This window comes from Triturus cristatus, chromosome 5_2, assembly GCF_964204655.1.
Source record: "Triturus cristatus chromosome 5_2, aTriCri1.1, whole genome shotgun sequence".
Taxonomy (NCBI): Eukaryota; Metazoa; Chordata; class Amphibia; order Caudata; family Salamandridae; genus Triturus; species Triturus cristatus.
In genome coordinates this window covers 273161298-273182870 of record NC_140588.1, presented here as the reverse complement: position 1 = coordinate 273182870, position 21573 = coordinate 273161298, and the positions used below count along the sequence as shown (strand labels likewise).

The window sequence follows — 21573 nt, the reverse complement described above, 5'->3', positions numbered from 1 at the left end:
TTGTGACTGCACCCCCTGTCTGATGCCTGCCCTCCAACCCCAGATTGTAGGTTCCTACAGTTGATTTTTTTCCACTTCCAGCCTGGTGCCATTACTTATATTGTTCACAGTCACAATGGTGTGTCTTTTGTTCCTTCAATACATATTTTTATTTCATTATCAATGTTTGCCTAAACCACTGGCAGAACTTAGGGCCACATGTATCATTATTTCAAATAGTGATGACCGAATTGCGATTCTCTGTGAATCGCAATTAGGTAATCGCTATTTGAATGTATGAAACTCCATGAGTTTCATTTAGCGATTCCTAATGGCTCGCTAACTGACCTACCTCGTTAATATTAATGAGACAGATCACAATTTGTGACCCATTAGGAATCGCTAGAATCCCAGGGATGGTGGCCTGATGGGGTCAGCAGACCACCATGTCTGTGATTGCTTTTAAACAAAGCAACAATTTTTTTCATGCAGCCCATTTTCCTTAAAGGAACACGGGTTGCGTTTGAAAAAGAAAAATTAAAAGTTTTCTTTACATTTTTAAAGAGCAAGCAAGCAGTGTCTGTGGGACTACTGCCTGCTTTTCACGTTTACGAATGGGTTACCACCTACTTAAAGTAGATGGTAAAATGCAAATGAGACTGCATTTCGGTTGCAAAACCTTCCTACATACGGCTGTGATTCGGTATTAGGAAGGGACGTCCTAAACGCACCCCTTCCTAATTCCGAATCGATATGTATTTGCAATTCTAAATTGCAATTCGGTAACATGTTACCGAATCACAAATTGGAATTCATACATGGATCCTGTTCTTGAATCAGAATTCTGCTCATAGCTTACCCTAGCTCCTGTGTGTTTGAACCAAATTAACGCTTGAGGGTTGCCCTGGATTCCGTGTGTTTGAATCAGAGCTCCATTTGTGGGCTGTCCAGGACTCTGTGACCCTGAATCCTGTGGACTTGAATCAGAGGTCCGCTTATGGGATTTCATTGCTCTTATGTGCTTCAATCAGACCTCAACTTGTGGGTTGTCCTCACTTCTTTTTGCTCACTCCTTTTTGCTCGCAACAGAGGTCCGCTTGTGGACTGTCTTGGCTCATGTGTGCTTGAATCAGAGGTCCGATTAGGGGCTGTTCTGGCTCCTGTTGCTTGAATTAGAACTCTGCTTGTGGGCTGGGTCCTATGTGCTTGAATCAGAGCTCCACTAGTAGATTGTCCTCGCTCCTTTGTGATTGTATCAGAGGTCTGCTTGTGGACTGTCTTGGCTCGGGTGCTTGAAACAGAACTCTGCTTGTGATCTGTACTGGATCCTGTGTGCTTGAATCAGAGCCTCACTTGTGGGCTGCCCTCCCCACTATGATCTTGAATCAGTGTTCTGCTTGTGGGTTTCCGTAGCTCCAGTCACCTTAATCGGGGTCGGAGTGGCCGAAGTGGGCACCAGTGTTTTCCCGGTGGGCCAGAAGAGTGGGGGGGCCACATTTTGGGCCATGGGGGCTGGTTTTGTTACTAGGGGCCTGTTTTGCAGTAGTGCTGCAATATCGGCCCCTTGTAAAAAAAAAGCAGTGCTTGTGCTCGACACTAGCGACCAGGGTCGGAGGTTCCCCCTGTTTGTGGGCTGCCCTGGTCCCTGCATGCTAGATCAGAGCTCTGTTTGTGAGCTGCCCTGGTCCCTGCATGCTAGATCAGAGCTCTGTTTGTTGGCTGCCCTGGTCCCTGCATGCTAGATCAGAGCTCTGTTTGTGGGCTGCCCTGGTCCCTGCATGCTAGATTAGAGGTCTGTTTGTGGGCTGCCTTGGTCCCTGCATGCTAGATCAGAGCTCTGTTTGTGGGCTGCCCTGGTCCCTGCATGCTAGATCAGAGCTCTGTTTGTGGGCTACCCTGCGTGCGTAAATGAGAGCTCAGCTTGTGGGCTGCTCTGACTCCTGTGTGCGTAAATGAGAGCTCAGCTTGTGGGCTGCCCTGACTCCTGTGTGCATAAATGAGAGCTCAGCTTGTGGGCTGCCATGGCTTCTGCATGCTTGAAACTGAGCTTTGTTTGAGGGCTGCTTTAGCTATGCTGTGTTTGAATCAAAGCTCCACTTGTTGGCTACCAAAGTACCTGCATGCTTAAGCTAGAGTTCTACTTGTGTGCTACTCATGTGCTTGCATGCTTCAGTCAGAGCTCTATTAGTAGTCTACCCAAGGGAACACATACTTTAAGTAGAGCTCCTGTAATGGGCAACCCAGTTTCAAGCATGCACAAATCTGATTTCCACTTACGGGCCCCCCAGGCCCATGCTAACACTGGACCAGCTCACCACTTGCGGGCAACATATTTCCAATGTATCTGAACCGGAGATCCCCTGACGAGCAGCCGAGGTCCATGCACACTTCCCCCTCCATGACCTATGAAGCAAGGGATGTTTGAACAACTGACTTCGAAGTAGACTTATCAGCCTGCAGTTCCTACCTAGCACTTGCTTGAGAATAGGTAGAAGGCTGGTTCTGGAAAGTAAAATGGAAAGTTTAAAATTAGCTCTCCATCGATCACTAGGAACAGTTTGGGAAATTCTCATCACCGGCCACAAAATATAACAGGCATTGGCATAGCCAATAGGTCTCGCCTTTGGGACCTTATAAGTGGTTAGTTATGCAGCAAGGGTAGGAGAGGACTGGGGCAGTGCGGTCAGGTACTCTACTCAGGGAGGGTAGGGGAGAGGTAGACTTGCTCATGAGCATGACGAAAAGAAGCAAAAGAGAAGGAATGACAGAGGAAAAAAGAAGAAACACAGAAAGCAAGACAAGAAACCAACAAAAACCATTTCAAAAAGGAGAAAAACTAAAATCTGTGGGAAAAAGATTAAAGAGGTTAAAACAAACAAAGAATAAAGAAAAGCATAAAGTGAGTGTGAAAGATAAAATAGTATACACACAAACATAACGTCCTAAAACAAAATAATTTCACAAGCACATGTTACTAAATACTAAGGGGCAGATTTACAAGCCCCTTGCGCCACTTTTGCGTCACTTTTAACATGGGAAAAGTGATGCGAAAGTGGCGCAAGGGGTTTGTAAATCTGCCCCTAAGCATTTAGCCTTTTGTAAGAGTTTTCTGAGCACCAAATGGGGCATTGTGCAGTTTCAATGAGGCAGGGTGGTAAAGTCTTAGAACACAACACAGAGTTACAAAATAAGTAACTGAGCTGTGCCTGGGCTCCAGGGGGAACGTGGCACTGTCAGGACAGTGATGCACTGACTGAGCAGTACTGACTGCATAATATGCCGGTCCCAGTGATGGAACAGGGAGGGCTACGTGTGGAATGAGGTGCATTGAGGTACTACAGTATTGCTCACTGTGAGCTCGACTGTCCACGTTCCGTGAAATCTTTCTTGTATTGTTGATAGTTGCAAAACAGGGCATGACTTAGCCTCGTCTCCACAGCTCCTCATGGATACATAGCCCTCAATGGGCCGCTCTAGCCTTCCCTGTTCAGTTGAGGCAGTTCTCCGTAGAGCGTGCATGGTCACTTAAGTGTTGTCGCGACAGCGCTTCTTCACACAGTGAGTCACGGTTGGATATGAATTGTGTTAATTAGTCACCCCTGCATTTGTTCAATGAGACACTCATTCTTGTGTGTTAGCACTGTGAACCACGAGATGCTAGGTTTCTGCTGAGGTAGAGCGAGACACGTGTTCCCGGTCTCTGATAATGCACCTCTAGTTGAACATGCATGTAACACTGAGTGAATAAACAGTGATTGTTCGCCAGGAAGTATTTTCTCGGTTACAATGCATGCAGCAGCTATGAAATCAACGGCGCTTGCAGGGAAACCGATGCCGACCTGCAAAAAGTAACACCCGCCCACACACCAGCTGAAGAGCTTGAGCCAACTGCATCGAGCTTCTCCCCGGCCTGTCATGCTTTAGTCTTTGGAGGAAATAATAAGTTGAGATAGTGGGCTGGGTCTTACTATCTCATAGTCCTCGCTGCCAGCGCCCACCCTGGCTCTGTGAAGGGAAGCGGTGTGTTCCCCCTCCCGTCCCATCTAGTTGAAGGAAAGCAGCTGATCTCCATGCAGCAGCTGTGTAATAATTAACGGCTCTAGCAGGGAAACCGATGCCGACCTGTAAAAAGTAACACCCACCCACGCACCAGCTGAAAAGCTTGAGCCAACGCAGTTGAAAACTGAAACAAGCGCACGCGCCTCGCGCTGCAAGTTAAAAAAAAAATCGGCTGCTGGCGAGTGGTGTGCAATGTGCGCGCACCATAACGAGAGAGAAAAGCCAGATGGTGCCTCTGCTTGTAATTGTGCACGTAACCGCACGCTCTATGCCACCCAAAAAGCTGTGGTCGTCTTTTTAAAGCCCACTCACTAAATGTCACGCCAGCGTAGCGCATGCGCTGGCTCAGGCGAGACCTAAAAAGGGCGAATACTTTTGGCCTGATCCACAACCATTGTGCAAAGGGTTACTCCTGTAGTATTCCTGGCTTACTCCTAGAATTTAGTAGTAAACCCGGAGTATCACAACTGAAGTCGCACCTTCTCAAAGCCACATCTCTGTGAGTCAGGCCAAGTGTCTTTCTCCTATTGGTTTCTATGTTTTCGGAGGGTTAATATGCGAATGCTCATACAGAAGGTTCTGGAAAGCGGTACTTCATGCGTGTGTTGAGGGACAGGGCTTAAAACGATTTATATTCACAGCTTGAAGTACCGCGCGCAGAGCCCAACCTCACTGGTGCTCTAAAAAGTGGCCAACAACCTGCTAACGTTGATATTCTGTTATTACACGCTAAAAGATAGCTAATTTCTCATTTAAGTCCATTTCCACGAATCACTCTTTGTTGCAAGCATCGCAGGGAAACCGTGCCCTGGCCCTAACGCTGTGGTGGCCTTCGAGCCCCCAGGGGTCCGGCAGAGGCAGCTTTGCAAAGCTTTGTTTTGGACCGCGGTCGCCCGTAACATTCAGTTTCTTTATTAAAAATGCTAAATCATGGGTTTATAGAGCACTCTCGCTTGAGGGATATTAATGTAAACCCCGTGGGTACGTGCTGATTTCACAGCCCCTGGCAGCTGGTGTTTGCTATCAATGTTTCGATTTACATATGTCGCTTTTGTTTCTTTTTCTGCGGCCTTGAGATGTAAAACAGCAGCGGACAGCTTGGGAAGAAACCATGGGCTCGAAAATGCATTCTTGAACATGACCTTTTGAGCGGATAAGCCACTTTCTGGCTCTAATTCCGTGAATCGCACGTTCCTGTTCAAATGCTCTTACTTTTTTATTTGAAGCATCGTTTGTTTTTCTTCTTGAACAGGAGTTAGACGCGGGTAGACGCGTTCACATACTATTTTCACAGGGTGAACTTAACACTTAAGCCCCCTTGAAAAATGCTGAAGTCGTCCCAGGGTAAGTTCCAGTCACCTGGACACATTCAGCAGCGCCTGCACGTTGTCTGCTTTCTTTGGGCGCAGCAATGTGCAGGAGGCAAAGCGGGTTTGTTATTTTAAAATCAAGCTAGGCCCAAAACAAAGGCCGAACTTAAAGGGCCATCATCCTTGTTTTGTTCAGGTGTCTTTGCTGGGCGCTCTCTGAGCCTCACACCTAGATGCAAATGCAAAGGAGGGGAAACAAAGGCACACAGCCTGTTATTACTTCACAAGTACTTAAGAGAGGCATGGTTTTGGCTTTGTTCAGCCCATGTATATAAGAGACAGGCATGCACTGTAAGAATGTCAAATGCGTTGTTCCGTCCCAGTATTTTCACAAAAAAGTGCTACTATTTTGTTTTATTCTTCTTGTAGCGCTACTCATCCCAATGCTGGGTGTCAGAGCGCTTTACATCACACATGCACACTGCCAATAAATCATCTAAGTATGTAAATCAATGTACAGGAGGTTTAAAAAATGACAGTGAGGGTTGCAAGGAGCAGGTGTCACATTTCCTTCGTATCTCACTGTGCTATACTAGAAGGTTTACAATTTATGAACTGCAAGTAACAAAGGATCTCTGTGTTAAAAGCAGTAACCCACTTACCTGTCTGCATAAAATAAAAATCTGCCATCTGCATGTTACATGATGTGCTTAGTAGGAGATACATTAACACTCTATGAACTTTTATTAAACACTGAAACTAGACAAAACACAGATATCTACTGAAAATGTGTTAAACTCCAGAGTTATGTTACCATTATTATTATTCCCTGAGGCTAGCTGGGCACACAAAGATCTCAGCAGCAGGTGCATTACCCCCATAAGATATTTTAAAATGCAGACTTCGCAACCAGTTGAGCAGAACACATTTACTGTCATGTTTCTCCTTGTTGCCAATTTCTTTGTGGCAGTTTATAAAAAAATAAATGTATAGTCTGAGGCCTAAATAATATGTCAGAGTTGTGTCACTTTTTTTGACACAACCCGACGCAGAATCTCATTTGTTAAATTTTGTAATACACCTAAATATACTCATAATAGACTTGATAAACATAGGTGTGAGGTCTTAAAATCTGATGTTACTTATAATGTCATAGTTTGTAATGCCGCTTACTGTGATGTCACTACCTGTGATGCCACATGCAATGCCACACGCTATGGTGTCAAGCTCTGTGATATTACGTACCATGATGCCACTTACATAATGCCTAACTTGTTTAGTCCCCCCATTTCTTTTTTTAGGATTTGTTCCCTGGTCTTGAATTGTTTTTATCTAAATTATGTTTTTATTCACAAGTACGGCCTACGTACACTAGAAGCTTGCGTCCCACTTTTGGCACATTCTGTGAAACTGTTTGGAAAACAATAGCTATTTGAAAGTCTTGATTATGAAAGTAGTGTGAAATTTTGAGAAGCTTTCATGAACTGTGTTGCATACTTTCCATGCGTTGTCAAAGCCAACTGCCAATCAGAATATGTTGTTATAATATTTCTTTATCAATTGCTGAATTCCATCTTCTTTACAGTAGGACGGAACACAATAACAGTGAATTTATAAGTTAATATTGCTCAGAACACCACAATCATATTCCCTATTAAAGCATTTGTGTGTGTAGTTTAGTTTAGCTTAAAGATTTGTAGTGAAGCTTTGGTGGTAACAAGTCCTCGTGGACACTCAACTGGTGAAAAAGGTGCAAGTCCTTAAATTCTAGAAAAGGGGTGTTTTAAACTTTCTGCAGAATTTTGGAATTTGCTTTTTCTTTGCTAATTTCTGTAGGTAAATCATTTTACATCCTGGCACCTTGTGGTGAGAATGCCCTGTCTTCTGCTCCTATCTTTGTACCTTGTTGATCCATTAATTGGTCCTGAAACATATTTTAGAGGCCTTTATTAAACATACCATTGAATTGTATTTGTGGTGGTGAAGGCCACTAGACCTAGGATTTAAGACAATGCGAAATCTGATATGGTGGTTAGAAATTCGTGAATGTATGTCACAGCCATTGCGTTTGTTTAATTAGCATCTATGTTATCTGTTTTGATATGGCCTAAAAGAACCCGTTGTAACAGTCTAAGCACAACTAAGAATTTCTTGTACAATTGCTTTCTCTCATTAGAAGAAGGTTGGACCTTGGTAGAGTTTGAACTTCTCCACTGAAAGTCTGACCAAAGGTCACTGCAAGGGGATCTACAATGTTCGGACTGGTGACGGGTGTTAAGTGATGGAAAAATTCTTGGCAATATGAGATAATATGTAGATTATCTGTCAGCATGAGCTCCATTTCCTCTCTGTCTAATTCAAGTTTGTTATGCCTCCCATGTTATTTTGTGGCTAAGAAGCTTTTTGTTCTGAGTCGAGGTTTCCATACCCTGATCTCCCTGGGGCTGTAATGACTATTGGGGTGTTGTGGACATAGGTATTATCAGGGCTTTAAGTGGGCCGGGTCTCACCGGGTCTGAGCACCGGCAGTGTTTTTTTATGGGGGCCTCGAAACGGATCTCTGTCGGGCTCTGTTTTGTGCCCTGGCACTGGCGGTCCCGTTTGTTTTCCGGACTGCAGTGACATTAGGCACGTCGATGTGTACGTGGTGAGCGTTGTAGAGGAAGGGAAATCCTTTAAAGAGAGTCACTTTCTCTCTGGATTTCCCTTCTCTTTTTGAAACTCAGGAGCAGCAACATTGTCCTGGTGTCACCAGGGCTTTAAGTGAAAGTTTTTTCAATATTATATACAAGCCATAGTTGCTGCTTATTTATCTTATGCAACTAGCAACCATTGACAGAGCCAATAGTCCTGACTTGTAGGTATGATGTGACTTGTATCATATATCTGGACGCAATGACAGGAACAGCAAAATACAAGTCGGGCGGCACACTGTGCTAAACACAGATTTTTAGCTTACAGGTTTTTAAGCCACACCCTTAACTACATAGACTACGCCCCTTTGAGAGACCCCCCAGTTTTTTCATCCCACTTAAAGTCCTGGGTATTATATATAAAGTCCCACACAGATCCTAAAGGCGACCACCTTTTGGAGTGTCTTGGCCAACAGGGTGATATGGAGGTGGTGGTAAAATTTACTGGTTCTTACGGATCACGGTTTCTCTTTTGAGTAATGAATACATTTGAGATTGCTTCAAGTAATCATCCATGATCGCTGTTCATTGTGTTTGTGATAAGAGGTGAACACGAGGAACCATGCACAGTTCAGCTTAGCAGTAATTGCTTCCATAATGTTAGTTATTATTTCTTATAAGGGGAATTGGTGACTTTAGTCTCTTTGTCCTGTATAGTGGCCACATTAGTGCTATCCCGTCCCCCCACTGTGGTTATGTCTTCTTCAGAGTCAATGATAGATTATTTGCAATCCTATTCCTACACGACATTCATGAGAAAGATATTGTGAATTATGCGTAATACATTCTTGGCTGATGTCATTATATGGACCACAGGACATGTAATATACTAAATATATTACAGGTCCTTTGGTCCATATAATGACATCAGCCGAAGAAAAAACATTGAATATCTCCATACTTGTGTTCTTTGCTTAAGTTATTGTTTTTAAAGAAAGTTAACTTTTTGTCAGCTTTCACATGCATAAAATTGGGCTCTTATTTCAAAGAATTCGGTTGTACGTTTTGGTCTACGTGACTTACTCAATTGCCTTCAAATTGTGGGTTTGCGGCCATGACTGTGCTCTGTTCGAAACCTTTTTTGTGATGAAATATGCAGCTGCAAAATACAGGGTTATCAGCACAACCTCCTTCTGGAAGAGTGGCTCTATGTGGGAATTGTCAACCATTTTTCAGTACACCATTCACGAGGTGCTGTAGCTTTGACAGGTATCTCAAAAATATCATGTGTTATTTGATGGTAGGAACTCGGCTTCATTGTATGAAGAGAGAGCATTTTTTGAGTGAAACAATTTTGTAGTATTTCAGATCTGTAATCATTACACAAATAAATCAACAAGCATTAAGTCACATATTTCAGTGGAGTCACTGTGTATCTTTGTATTAAACAGCAATTACAGCCAAACAGTTTTCATATACATAAACTGAAACATTACTTTTTAACTCTCAAGAATAATAAACATCGTATTCTTCCACTTTAAATATATATATATGACTCATAAACCGAGGGCAGTGCAAAAAAAAGGTGTAAGATACAAACAGCTAATTAAAAGAACACAGCCTTTTATACTTCTGAAAATGTATCAACCTCCTCTGATGTTTGAGAAACGTGTCAAATCTGAAAGTCAATCTATAATAGAATCGACCGTACCAGACGTTCACACTTTTTTAGGATATATTATGTTGAGACTCTCATAACAGTCTCTGGAGTAAAACTTAGTTTCTGAGTATTCCACAAATAATTCAGCTCTACCTATACTTGTGTTTTACTAAGCTTCTTCCTAAAGAATAGATTTGTTAAACACAAACTCATTTTCCTTTCCTGCACCTCCAAGAATGAGGTTATAATTCGGTTGTATGTTATTTCATCTGAAAACAATTTCCTGGAATTACCATTACTGAGAAACCTTTTCATCTAAATTTTTTCATAGAAATTTTAAGGATGACTGGTATTTACCATTAGATAGAAACCAATTCATATAAAGTCGAAATTGGCTTCTGCATACTTATTTTTAAGGTGTAAGTTAAATGTTTGCAGGTCTTACTTTCAGAATGTTTTTTCCCAAAGGTATTTCTTTCAATCTTTTTCATCAGGAGATAATATTTTAAAGTTATATCCTTTACATTGTCAAGCAGTACTTTGGATGCTTTTATTTCTCAGATCTCTTTCCACCCCTAAACACCATCCATCTCTGCCTCATGAAAGTGCCTCCCCATGCATAAACTTCACCTATCTCTGACCCCTAAGCTCCACCCGTCTCTAAACCCTTAAAGCAGTCTTTACTCCTAAACTCTAACCTAAAACCTTCTCACTACCGCTAAACTCCACCCATTTCTGAACCCTAAAACCCCTTTTCTACGCCTGCATCCCACCCATCCCTGATCCCTTAAAATTCCACTAATCCGTGAACCCTAAAAAAACTCTCACCACCTGTGAAAATCACCCATTCATGACCCCTACAATTCCTCACCTCCCCATAATTCCTGCTCCCTGAACCCTAAAAACACTTCCTACATATAAACAACACCTATCCCTGAACCATAAAACCCCACACCACCCTAAAAGTTGTTTTGTTCGGGAATGGGTGAAGTTTACTTCACCCAATTCCCGAACACTAAAAACTCTTCTCCATCCCTAAACTCTACCCATCACTGAACCTTAAAAACACTCACCAGCCCTAAACTCCACCCATCTGTAAAACCTCAACACCCCTACACGCCACCCATCCCTGAACCCTAAAAACCTCTCACAACCCCAAACTCTACTCATCTTATTCATGAACCCTAAGACCCCCCTCACCACCCTAAGCTCCACCCATGCCTGTTCCTCAAAAACTCTCACTACCTCTAAACGCCACCCATCCCTGAACCCTAAAACCCCTAAAAAGCCACCATTACCGCTAAATGGAAGGGCACAAGTACTGCATCTATTCTCCAGGGGTGAGTTAAAATCAAGAATGTGAGAAGGTGTCCTAGTATATGCTGTCCACTAATTAAAGTGGGCACCTTGTACCAGTCCACACGACCCTTATGATGTATGAGGTCAAAGATAACCTTATTGAAAGCTATCCTAGTGGTAGCTATGGAGAGCAGCCTTCGGGCTTAATCTTGAAGGAATGTAAAGCAGCTTGTTTTACCAGAATATCACCTCCCAAATGACTAAATGAAAGGAGAACCACACAGTTTTTATATAAAAATATGTATGTATTAATATAACACTCTCTACTAGTCTCTACATGAGACTAGGGCACAAAGCACACAATACTAAGTCAATAGAACATTTGTAAATAGCAAAATACGCAGCGGGCTCCAGGGGGAGACCGAACCATATACTGACAAAATGGTATAACAACAACGATTTAACTAGACACAGTGCCTAGAGCACGTAGAATCGCTGGGACCCCAAGGAACCACCCAGAGGAGTGACACAGGGAGCCCACGGAGGATGGGTGCAGTGAGGAAACACAGACGCAGGCTCCCTACAACTCTATGGGGAAGTCTCAGTTGGAAAATTACAAGTTAAGGTCACTTCTAATAGGGCTTCGTGCAAATCCTTTGGACCATAGGAGGTTCTAAGGCCAACCCCCCAGTGAGTACCGAAGTACCCGTGTTACCTATCCCAGAGGAGCCGGGTGTGCATAGGGGTCAAGTGGTGTCGGAAACCTTCGTCGTTTTCAGTGGAGAGCTGCAAAGAAGTCCTGCAGCCAGGAGGGCGAAGAATGTCCGGCGGAATCCAAGCCTGGATTTGAGGTGACAAGAACCTGAAAGCAGAGGGGACAGAGTCTGGGTCACTTCATGTGACCAGGGGCTCGGTAGTCGAATGCCCACCGATGTCGAGTGCTTCAGGAGTGAAGAAGGGTTGCTTGACTCTGCAGCCACGGGGATTAGGGGACGTTGAGGATGACCAGAGTCTGGAGGTGAGCTGTCCCACGAAGGATGTCGAGAGCTGAGGGGTTGATGTCCGCTGGAGCACAAACAAGCCTTGGCAAATGCAACCCAAGCGGTCAGAGGAAACAGGTTACGGTGAGGACCAGCAAGGTCCAGGGGATGCTCCAACCAATGGAGAGTCAGGGTACATCTGGAGCAACTAGGAAAGCCCAAGAACAAACAAGGTGACCCTCGCCTGGACCCACAGGCCAACGGACCAGGAATTGCGAGGAGACCTCAAGCAAGTTTGCAGAGTACCAGCCCACAGGACACTCGTGATGTGGAGGCTGGAAATCTTCAGTGCAAATACTGCTCAGGGTCAGGACTACACGGAGTCCAATGCACAAGCTTGGGAATCATCACTAAGCCTTTGCAACTGCAAATGTACGCGTTGCACAGGGGTTCAGGTGGCACGGTCCCCACGAGAGATACTGGTCTCAGAATCGCTGAGAGGGCAGATCAACCTCAGGGACTTTCGGAAACCACCTGCTGTGTTGCTGAAGTCTTCAGAGTCCTCAGGAGCTTGGGAGAAGCAAACTGGTCAGATGCGTTTAGGTGCCTGCTTTTGCAGGGGAGTAACTCCTTTACTCCAAGGGAGATTCTTAAGTCGTCCAGCATCGTGCAGACAGTCGAAGTACTTGGTTTCTTCTTAGCAGAATCTTGTCCAGGTAAAATCTAAAGTCCTGTAGTCAGGTAACCCGCTGTATATCCATGGGAAGGGGTCGGGAACATTCTGTGGACCCTCCTAGAGGAGGGGCAGGACAGAGGGGTGGCTACACCCATTTCCTATGTCCAGTTTCGTGCCAGAGCAGGAGCAAATGGCTACCAGAACTGGTTTGAGCTGGACTATGCGCAGGTTCACCAAATGTGCCCTCAGTGCAGACTTTCTGGCACTCTCAATGCCTACAAATCCCTCCACAACATCGACTTGAATCAGTGCTGTCTTAAGTAATTTTTTTTTTTTGTTTTTTTGTTTTTAAAGAGGAAACCTTTATTTGACTTCAAAGAGTTACAGACATGGGCCTACAACCACTTGGGCCGGCCGCTAAGTAGTACAAGAAGAGTTAGTTCATCGATATACAGACATGTCAATCAAAGGATCCCGTTAGCCCGTCCGCACTCTAAGAGAAGGCTGCAGTTGTATTCGAATACCAATATCGAAACAGTTTCAATTTTTTATTTAAAACTTATAAACAGTTCACACAAACAAGGCAATAAAAATTATAAGTATCAGGACGTGCGCCCCGGGGTAAGAAAGTCCCCCCCATATAGTAATCATGAATGGTATGCGACATAGGAGGGGGGGGGCCCCGGGAGTGGAGAAAAAGTCAAACTGTAACATACCCAAGACATAACAAATTAGGAATGTTCAGCTAGGGGGACAAAGGAGCATCCGATACTATCGCGAGAGGAGGGGCGCAGATGTCTCCGCGATAATAATTCCACGCACCCCACACCTTAGACCATTTCCGGGGCTTGCCTCTCGCCACATACACCGTCTTTTCTCTAAACATGCACCAGTCCATATTCTCCTTCCATACCGAGATCGTGGGTGACCTCTGAGAACCCCATTGTCTTAAGTAACTTAACTCTTTTTAATAACATCTCTGTAGCTACTAACTAGTGCCTGTAAATATGCTGAAAAGCCTACTCTTGATTTAACCGCGTTTCCTCACTTCCCCACGCTTGGCATAAGGCACTCGCCCTCATGAGGGCAGTGCCCATCTGCCCTCTCCCTCTCGCATAGTCAAAAATCATTTGAGGTTGACAAATCGTGTATATGGCCGGTCAGTGGTTTGGCCTCAGCTAGAGTTACCGCCTGTTCGCCCCGCTCCGAGCATCACTACACACATAAAGAGAGATGCACACATTTCTGTCAGATGAATCCCCTTTTCTTGTAACTTTTCCCTTTGCTGGTCTATCTTATGCCATGTTATCTTTTTGCATCCCTACTAAAACTAGTACACCCGAATGTCATACGTTGAGACCAACCTAAATAAATGTTTTGTCGGTATATGCATTGACTCGCTATCTGGCTGGAAAAAAAACGATGCTGGGTGCAAAATACAAAGAAGACCACATACAGATATAAAACACGAGGACCGGATCAGTGCAGTCCATTTTCCAGCTGCCCCCATATTCATATTTTCTGTGGGGGAGAGGAGGCTGCCTATCCCTGGGGCACATTATGCTGTATTGTATTTCCAGATCTATAGTGCCTCTTGTGTTATGCCCCTAAAGAGGCGCAGTAATGCTTGCTTGGTAAAGTGTTGAATTGCAGTGTGGTCTAGAAGTGTTTCGGTGTCAGTCGTGACTGAACAGAGTGCTGGATGCTGTTATCCTGTCGTAGTCGCTGTCGCCGGGCGTGTAGTGGGGGGAAGATGCTTGGTAAAGTGTTGAATTGCAGTGTGGTCTAGAAGTGTTTCGGTGTCAGTCGTGACTGAACAGAGTGCTGGATGCTGTTATCCTGTCGTAGTCGCTGTCGCCGGGCGTGTAGTGGGAGGAAGATGAGTGACGAGCACATGGGAATCATAAAGCGCTGCCTCGGGTCGGGTCGCGAGAGTGAATTGTGCATTCTTTCTCTGTGAAGTCACAGAGGGGTTTACGGGAGTGCGTGACAAACAACATTTTGCTTGGCTGCCTTTGTCTGTGAGCGGTGCTTTAGTTTGCTCTGCTGCTCTTAAAACAAACACAGAGGGCTACATTTCAGGCTTGTAGTTCACATCGTACATGGTAGCGTTTCTTTTTTATTTTAATTCTGTGGGAAGAAGACACGTCAGTCACTTCTTCCTCTGGTGTGAGCATCCCCCCTCTTTGTAGGTCAGGCTTCTGCTGGTCTTCCTGTGTCTCCGCTCTTGGACCTCCTGCTGCTGTCATTGTGCTTTTACATATGCCTTAGGCTTCCGTGGCTCTCCCTATGGCTCTGCTATCTGCTGCTTTCTTTGTTTTAGGTTCAAATATTCTATTGTTAGTCACAGGAAAAGACAGCCATACTATAGGACAGTAAGGTTTCAGAGGGTTCTGTCCAGAGTTAATATATATAATGACCGCCACCAAACACAAACAGTCGGGTGAAAGGCCACACGAGGGGTATCAAAGGGGAAAACTCAATTTGTAATAACCAATCTGTTTGTCTACACAAAAACAGTATGTCCTCTGCCATGCCCCTTTCCTCCAGGCTTTTCTTTATCTCCAAAAGTGCCTTTTTACGGAAGAGTGTTTATGGACCTATATGTGGAAAGGCAAGAAGCCTGTCTAAATCCAACATAACTTTGTTGATTTTTATGGCAGCTCGTGCCATTCTGTTCCTCAACTCTGCAGTTGCCAGGGTGACCACCACTGTGCCGCCAGGATCCACACTGTTCTTCTGTTTCTTCTAGGGTAGCCTATACATTCCCCCACTTGTGAATACAGCACTTCCATATGCATCTCCAGCACCTCACTCACCACAACACATAGGTTTCTTTCAGTTTATCCACCGGGATCGAAGATGGAACCCCAAGTATTCTCAGCCGTGTCCCTCTACAGAGGCTGTCTAGGCACTCAATCGTTGCGTCCAACATTGTAATCTATCAATCTCTTTTAATCTTAAAGAACTCCAAGTCACAGCATTAGATGAGGTGTCCACCTGTTCTTCCTGGGAGTGCAGGCTCTTCTTCACAGATTCTTGCTCTTTTTCAATTGTATTTAGTCTGCTATTTAGAACCTCAATTTTTTTTCCATCGCTTTCTCAGTATTTTATGGTCTTTTCTACCAGTTCGGCATGCATGGCAGTAATGGCGCCCAGTGCTTCCTACTCAAGAGTGAGCTATAGATTGTCATCATTCTCCATTGCTAAAGCATTTTCCCACTTGGCCCAAGTTCCATTTTGGGGCTTAAAATAGTTAAGCATTTGTTTTCTAGCCTCATTTGATCTGGTTGTTCACATTTGGGATCTACCTTCCACAGCAAGCCACCTACATTAAAGTGCACCAAGGCCCAGGTCCTGCGACTCGTCAAGGTCCCCTCCTAGGCCTCATCAGACTGAGGATACCCTTGGCTCAGGCTGAAGCCAACACAGAACTTCATCACATGTATCAGTCTGTCTATGTGTCCATCTTCCTATCTACCTGTCTTTCTATACTGCCCTAGTTAATCTGGTTAGAACTTAAAACCAAACAATCTCACCACGGCTCATGCTCTGGTCTACGATGGAAACCTCATAATGTAGGAAAGGCGACCTGGCTGATTGCCAACAAGCCAAGGCCATGCCACTGTTCAACAGAAGGCTGTACACATCACTAACCTAATCAAAGACCAAAGTTGGCTTTATTAGGTTGCTGACCAGACAGTAAAAATCTCCACTTTGTTTCTGACCTTGAAATGAAAAAGATAAATGTATGTCCCCTTCCAAACAAAGGAATCGAACTTTATTTTCAGGCTGTGCTTAAAAAGAAATTAGGTATGGAAATTATTGTTGTGATTTGTTACAGCGATAGTAGTCCCTAGAATATATTCTTTGAAATGCTACTTCTTCATTTTTGTCACGTGTGTCTTAAGTCCTGTTCAGTAATTATGAGAAAAAAAGATACACCTATTTGTAAATAAAACGAAGTGAAATAATGTTGTGGAAGATAAAAGTTTTGATAACTGGTTAAGACAAAGCTTGTTATACTTTCTCGATGTTAACGATGTATGTATTAAATAACAAAGGACTATGACTAAGCCGCTTTTATTGTGAAATGTGTTTGCAGTGTAAGAAGCAGCAAATGACTGTCAATCACGTTTTCTTCTTTTTATCTTTGCTGATGTTTTGTTTTCTTTTTTTCTTTTCCTGGATTTAGAATCTGCAACAATTGTGGGAGAATTGTACTCCACGTGGGGAGATGATTCCTCATGAAGTCTTTGGATCCCCTCTGGAATCAAATGCGACTTCCCATCTTGCAGAGTAAAGCCAGTACTAGCCAGACAGTGAACGAGCAGTGGCGGTGGTGCAGCAGTGGCGGCTGTGAAGTAAAAAATGAAATCCAGCCACGAAAGGAGTAATGAATGCTTGCCACCCAAAAAGCGTGAGCTTCCTGCCACGAGTCGGCCGACTGAAGAGAAGGCAGTGGGATCGGCCAATGAAAATCACAGGGCAGAGAGCTCAACATGGCGCCCTGGCACACCCAGCAGTCAGTGCGGCATGGCTGGACGACAGCATGGAGCCGCAGACGCTGGTTCACAGCAGGGTACTGGTTTACATAAGTCATCATCTACTGTCATGGACTATTCCTCCTCTTGTGCTCCAAAGTCTATCTTGGCAACAACAGAGTACCCTTCTACGCTGTCGCAGACTGGGATACCAGTTACGAGCATGCAGTACAGCCACTTGCAGCAGGCCTATCATTTTGTTAGCCCCCAGTACAGTGCACAGTATGCAGGGCTCATCCCACCGCAGCTGATATCCCCAACATCTAGCTGTGCAACGGGTACTGTGACCTCCATAGGTTCTGCAGTAAGCACTCCATCCCATCGCGCTCAGCTGGAAACGTATTCTTCTCTTCGGGGAAGCACAAGTACATCTAGTTCGATGGGGCACAAGGTTGAGCAGCACTTAGTGAGAACATCAGGATTAATCTCATCCTCATCACCTCCTCATACCCAGGCAAACCAATATATCCATGTTTCTAACTCGCCACATTGCGCAAGCAGGACCCTCTCTCCTCCAAGCATCCCTGTACATTTGCATCCTCATACACAAGGAATTCCACTCACCCTGTGCCCACCATCTCAAGTGGTAGTGCAGTATGCAGACTCTGGTGGCCATTTCATCACACGGGACAATGCAAAAAAGGCAGAGAACTTCAGGCTGCAGGCAGCACAGGCAAAGGAGATTTTAAATGGAGAGATCGAAAAGAGCAGGAGATATGGCACGTCACCCTCCACGGACCACCATCTTCTCAAATCAGGCAATAACAAATCTACTTCCCAGCATTACGAGTCCAGGCATGTGGTGGTCCACCCTAATCGCACAGAGTACCATGTACGGGATTCCTCAAGTGGCCGAACCTCAATGATGGTTGCACCAAACAGCAACCCTCCCACAGCTGAAATAGAAGCCCACCACACCACTAACAGAGAAGCGTCATCTTCAGGAGTCCGTAACAAGGGAAACCTCCATTTAGGAAAATCAGTCCACCGCTCATATGCATTATCACCACAGCAGACTTTAAGCCATGAGGCTGTGAAAGCTGTGGCCACTCTTTCCCCTCACACGGTCATTCAGACCACACACAGTGCAGCAGAGCATCTTTCGGTTGGGTTGCCTGCTACTGCTTTCTATGCGGGTACACATCAACCATTAATTGGCTACTTTAGCAGTCATCAGCACATGCCTGGATACCCTGGAGGCCTGCCACCACACCTCGTGATTCCAGGAACCCAGCCAGTGCTCATACCCGTGGGCAATGCCGATATAGACTCATCAGCACCTACTATAGTTACTTCATCTCCTCAGTTTGCGGCTGTGCCTCACACATTTGTCACTACAGCCATTCCAAAAAATGAAAACTTCAGCGCTGAACCTTTGCCAGCTCAAACCGCCTATCAGGCAGCAGTGGTGCAAGCCCAGATCCACCTTCCTGTGGTACAGCCTGTGGTGTCTCCTACCGCAGCGTCTCCTACACTGCCCCCTTACTTCATGAAGGGATCAATCATTCAGCTGGCCAATGGAGACCTGAAAAAAGTAGAAGACCTAAAAACTGAGGACTTCATACTCAGTGCAGAAATTAGCAATGAACTTAAAATTGACTCCAGCACAGTGGAGAGGATTGATGACAGCCATACTCCAGGCATTGCCCTGATACAATTTGCGGTTGGAGAACACCGAGCACAGGTAAGCAAGCCGTGGGTTACTTCTGGATGCTGATGGAGCAATAATGTGTGTGTGCTCAACACTGTGTGTGTTGTTTTATTCCATGTTAAGCAGCTGTCTGACAACTGTTGACCCACAAGGAAAGTCATACTCACAAATGTAATACTTTCCACTTTTGGAAAAAAAGTTGAAAGAAAACAAAAAATTCCTCTATGTGGCTGTGGAAGATGAGTGAAAAAAAATAGTATTATTTTTAATACCTCCTTTTTGTTCTAGTGGTATATATTTGCCACACTACCTCCAGGACTGTGGTTTATCAAAGTACTATAACAATTTGAGCTCATCATAGGACCATCATAGTGGTCTCAAAGGTAGCACTTTAAAAATTCTTAAGGTGTCAGGACTATATTTTCCCCATACTTTAGCAGGTTTAATCTGATGAAATGTAATGGGGGGGAAATGCCATGTACAGCTGGCACATACAAACACCTGCTGAGTTCTGTGTGGAAAACCCCACAATCTGCATGTTATGCCTGATTTTTCGGGAAAAAGTCACACCAAATCCTCCATGATCAAGGCCGGAACGTCTTTCCTGATAGCAGCTCACCTTCGCATAGAAGGCATGCATGTGCATGGTTATCTGTAAAAATTAGTAATGCAAGCTCCCTTGGATGACTGCGTATCTCAAAGTGCAAAACACACTATTTGCTTACTAGAAATTGTGATTTTTCTTCATACTCCTAATATTGAGGTCTGTGTCAGAATGCTTAGTTGTTCAATTGATTCAGGTCTACTGTGCTTATGAGGGCATTGTCACAGTGTTTCCTTGCATAGCTGTCCCAGTAGTGACTGTCATGCAGGAAACAGCTTGTTTTTATGAAGTATAAACGAACATGTTACTGCCAACAGGCTAAAGAAATGACCATTTTGATGTGGGATCTGACTAAAGGAGGACAATATATATCGAAATCACAAATGAAGGGTGGAGGTGCAAATACATAGTGTTTTCTGCCCTATGAAGTAGTACATTTACTCTTTTAGCAGGAGGCTGAAGGATGAGTTAAGATTCCTCTTAATTTGAGATGAGCAGTGGCTATGGCGGGTTGCATGAGCAATCATTGTACGCTATAGCACGCTCTGTCAATGTTGGCTCCTGGTGTGCCTTTTATTCCCACAGTCTTCTTTTCTGGCTCTCAGATTCGACCTGACAGTGGTGATTTTGGATACCATGATCTCCTTGAAGTATTTAGGTGCAGTTTTATTTTCTTGGTAATTTGTGACACCATGTGACATTGAATCCCACACCCCTGCAACATCCACCTTATTGCTACGGGGGAGGTGGGCCCCTTTTGAACATACATTCCATCTACCTTCCCACCAAATATTCTTTGATGTCTATGTTCTCGTCTCAAAGAGATTAGAATGTCTCTCCAGTGGGTTGTTGGTTGGACTTTTGTGCTTTCAGAAGAGAGAAAAAATACCAGCTTAAAACAAAATTCATGATCTGCTCATTGTGGAACCATTCACTTTTTCATAATGAAAACATGTGCTCATGTCTATATATAACCAGTATTACAGAGTCTAGCTTTGTTTAAATTGCTTCCAAAGTTGAAAGGCTTTTGTTGCATATTTATATAGCGCAAACTCGACCCGAAGGTATTGGAGTGCTTTACACGAGCACCGTATTTACATTACACATTCAGGCACGGGGAAATTAAGTGATTTGCCCAGAATCACAGGATGTGGACGCGATCCCGAGGCTCGAACCCTGGTTTCCAGCACCAAAGTCGGCAGCGCAGCCGACGGACCACATCCCCTCCCCTTAAAGGCTTGGATAACCTTTCTGGTGTTCGAGCCTTTAACGTGCAGGTCAAATGAACGCCTCAGCTGTGAGTGTTTAACCCATTGATCATTTTTAAAAATATATAGCAACTAAGTATGAGATGTATAAATGAATTTTTATCTAGTTGATTAGACAATATACCTAGGGGCTTATTTATGAGAGCCCTGCGTCACTTTTGCACCTCTTAAAGTGTTTCATGTGTGACACAATGCTCTCATAAAGATTTATAAAGCCACCCTGATGTCTTTGAGTTGCCTTATAGATCATGAGTAATACGACGCAGCACAAATGGCGTCACCTTACTCCGCAACCCGGGAGACGTTACAAGGGCGTTTCCTTGGGTTTTCCCACGCAACACCTATGGAATTTGATACTACCCACGATTTACAAATTGATGTAAACCTGGGGAAGCATCAAATCTGTACGCCTCCCGAGTTGAGGTGTAATGAGGAGAAATATGTAAACGCCTCGTAGTATTGTTTTTTGTTCAGGAAGGGGCATCCTGTCTGCAACAGAGGCACGCTTGCACCATGGAGTTGGCACTAGGCTTCCAAAACGGTGCCAGCCCATTCAGAAAGGACAGGAATGCACCGTATTGCTTAAGTACCATGCTTTCCTCCCCTTCTACTTTGGTGTAAGATAGTGCAGCAATGTGCCTTGCTGCGCTGCCCTATGCCAAAATGCCATTAATGAGGCCATCAGTAGGTGAATATACAGAATATACTACTCTGTTCTCGAGCGGAAAATAGACCCATTTACTAACACATGGGCATGGTAGAACTGTGGTGTCTCTTCATGTGAGTTCCTTCTGCATTGCATTGCTTAAGCTAATTTGTCCCACAGCTTATTTCATTGAGCATTTGTACTTTGATACCGACACTGGCTTATCTTCCCTCCCAAAACATCCTGTTACAAAGCACTCCAAGG

The 21573-nt window shown here is 44.4% G+C and overlaps 1 protein-coding gene across 3 annotated transcripts in view; it reads left to right on the top strand.

Moving 5' to 3' along the window:
* ATXN1 (ataxin 1) overlaps nucleotides 1–21573 on the top strand; it is a 1009465-nt gene that overhangs the window by 956392 nt on the left and 31500 nt on the right. For all 3 annotated transcript variants that reach the window (XM_085607037.1, XM_085607038.1, XM_085607039.1), the window contains one exon: nucleotides 16792–18824. In XM_085607037.1, coding sequence (XP_085463163.1) covers nucleotides 16968–18824 — 1857 coding nt within the window. In that variant the 5' untranslated portion in view covers nucleotides 16792–16967. The remainder of the gene's footprint in view (nucleotides 1–16791; nucleotides 18825–21573) is intronic.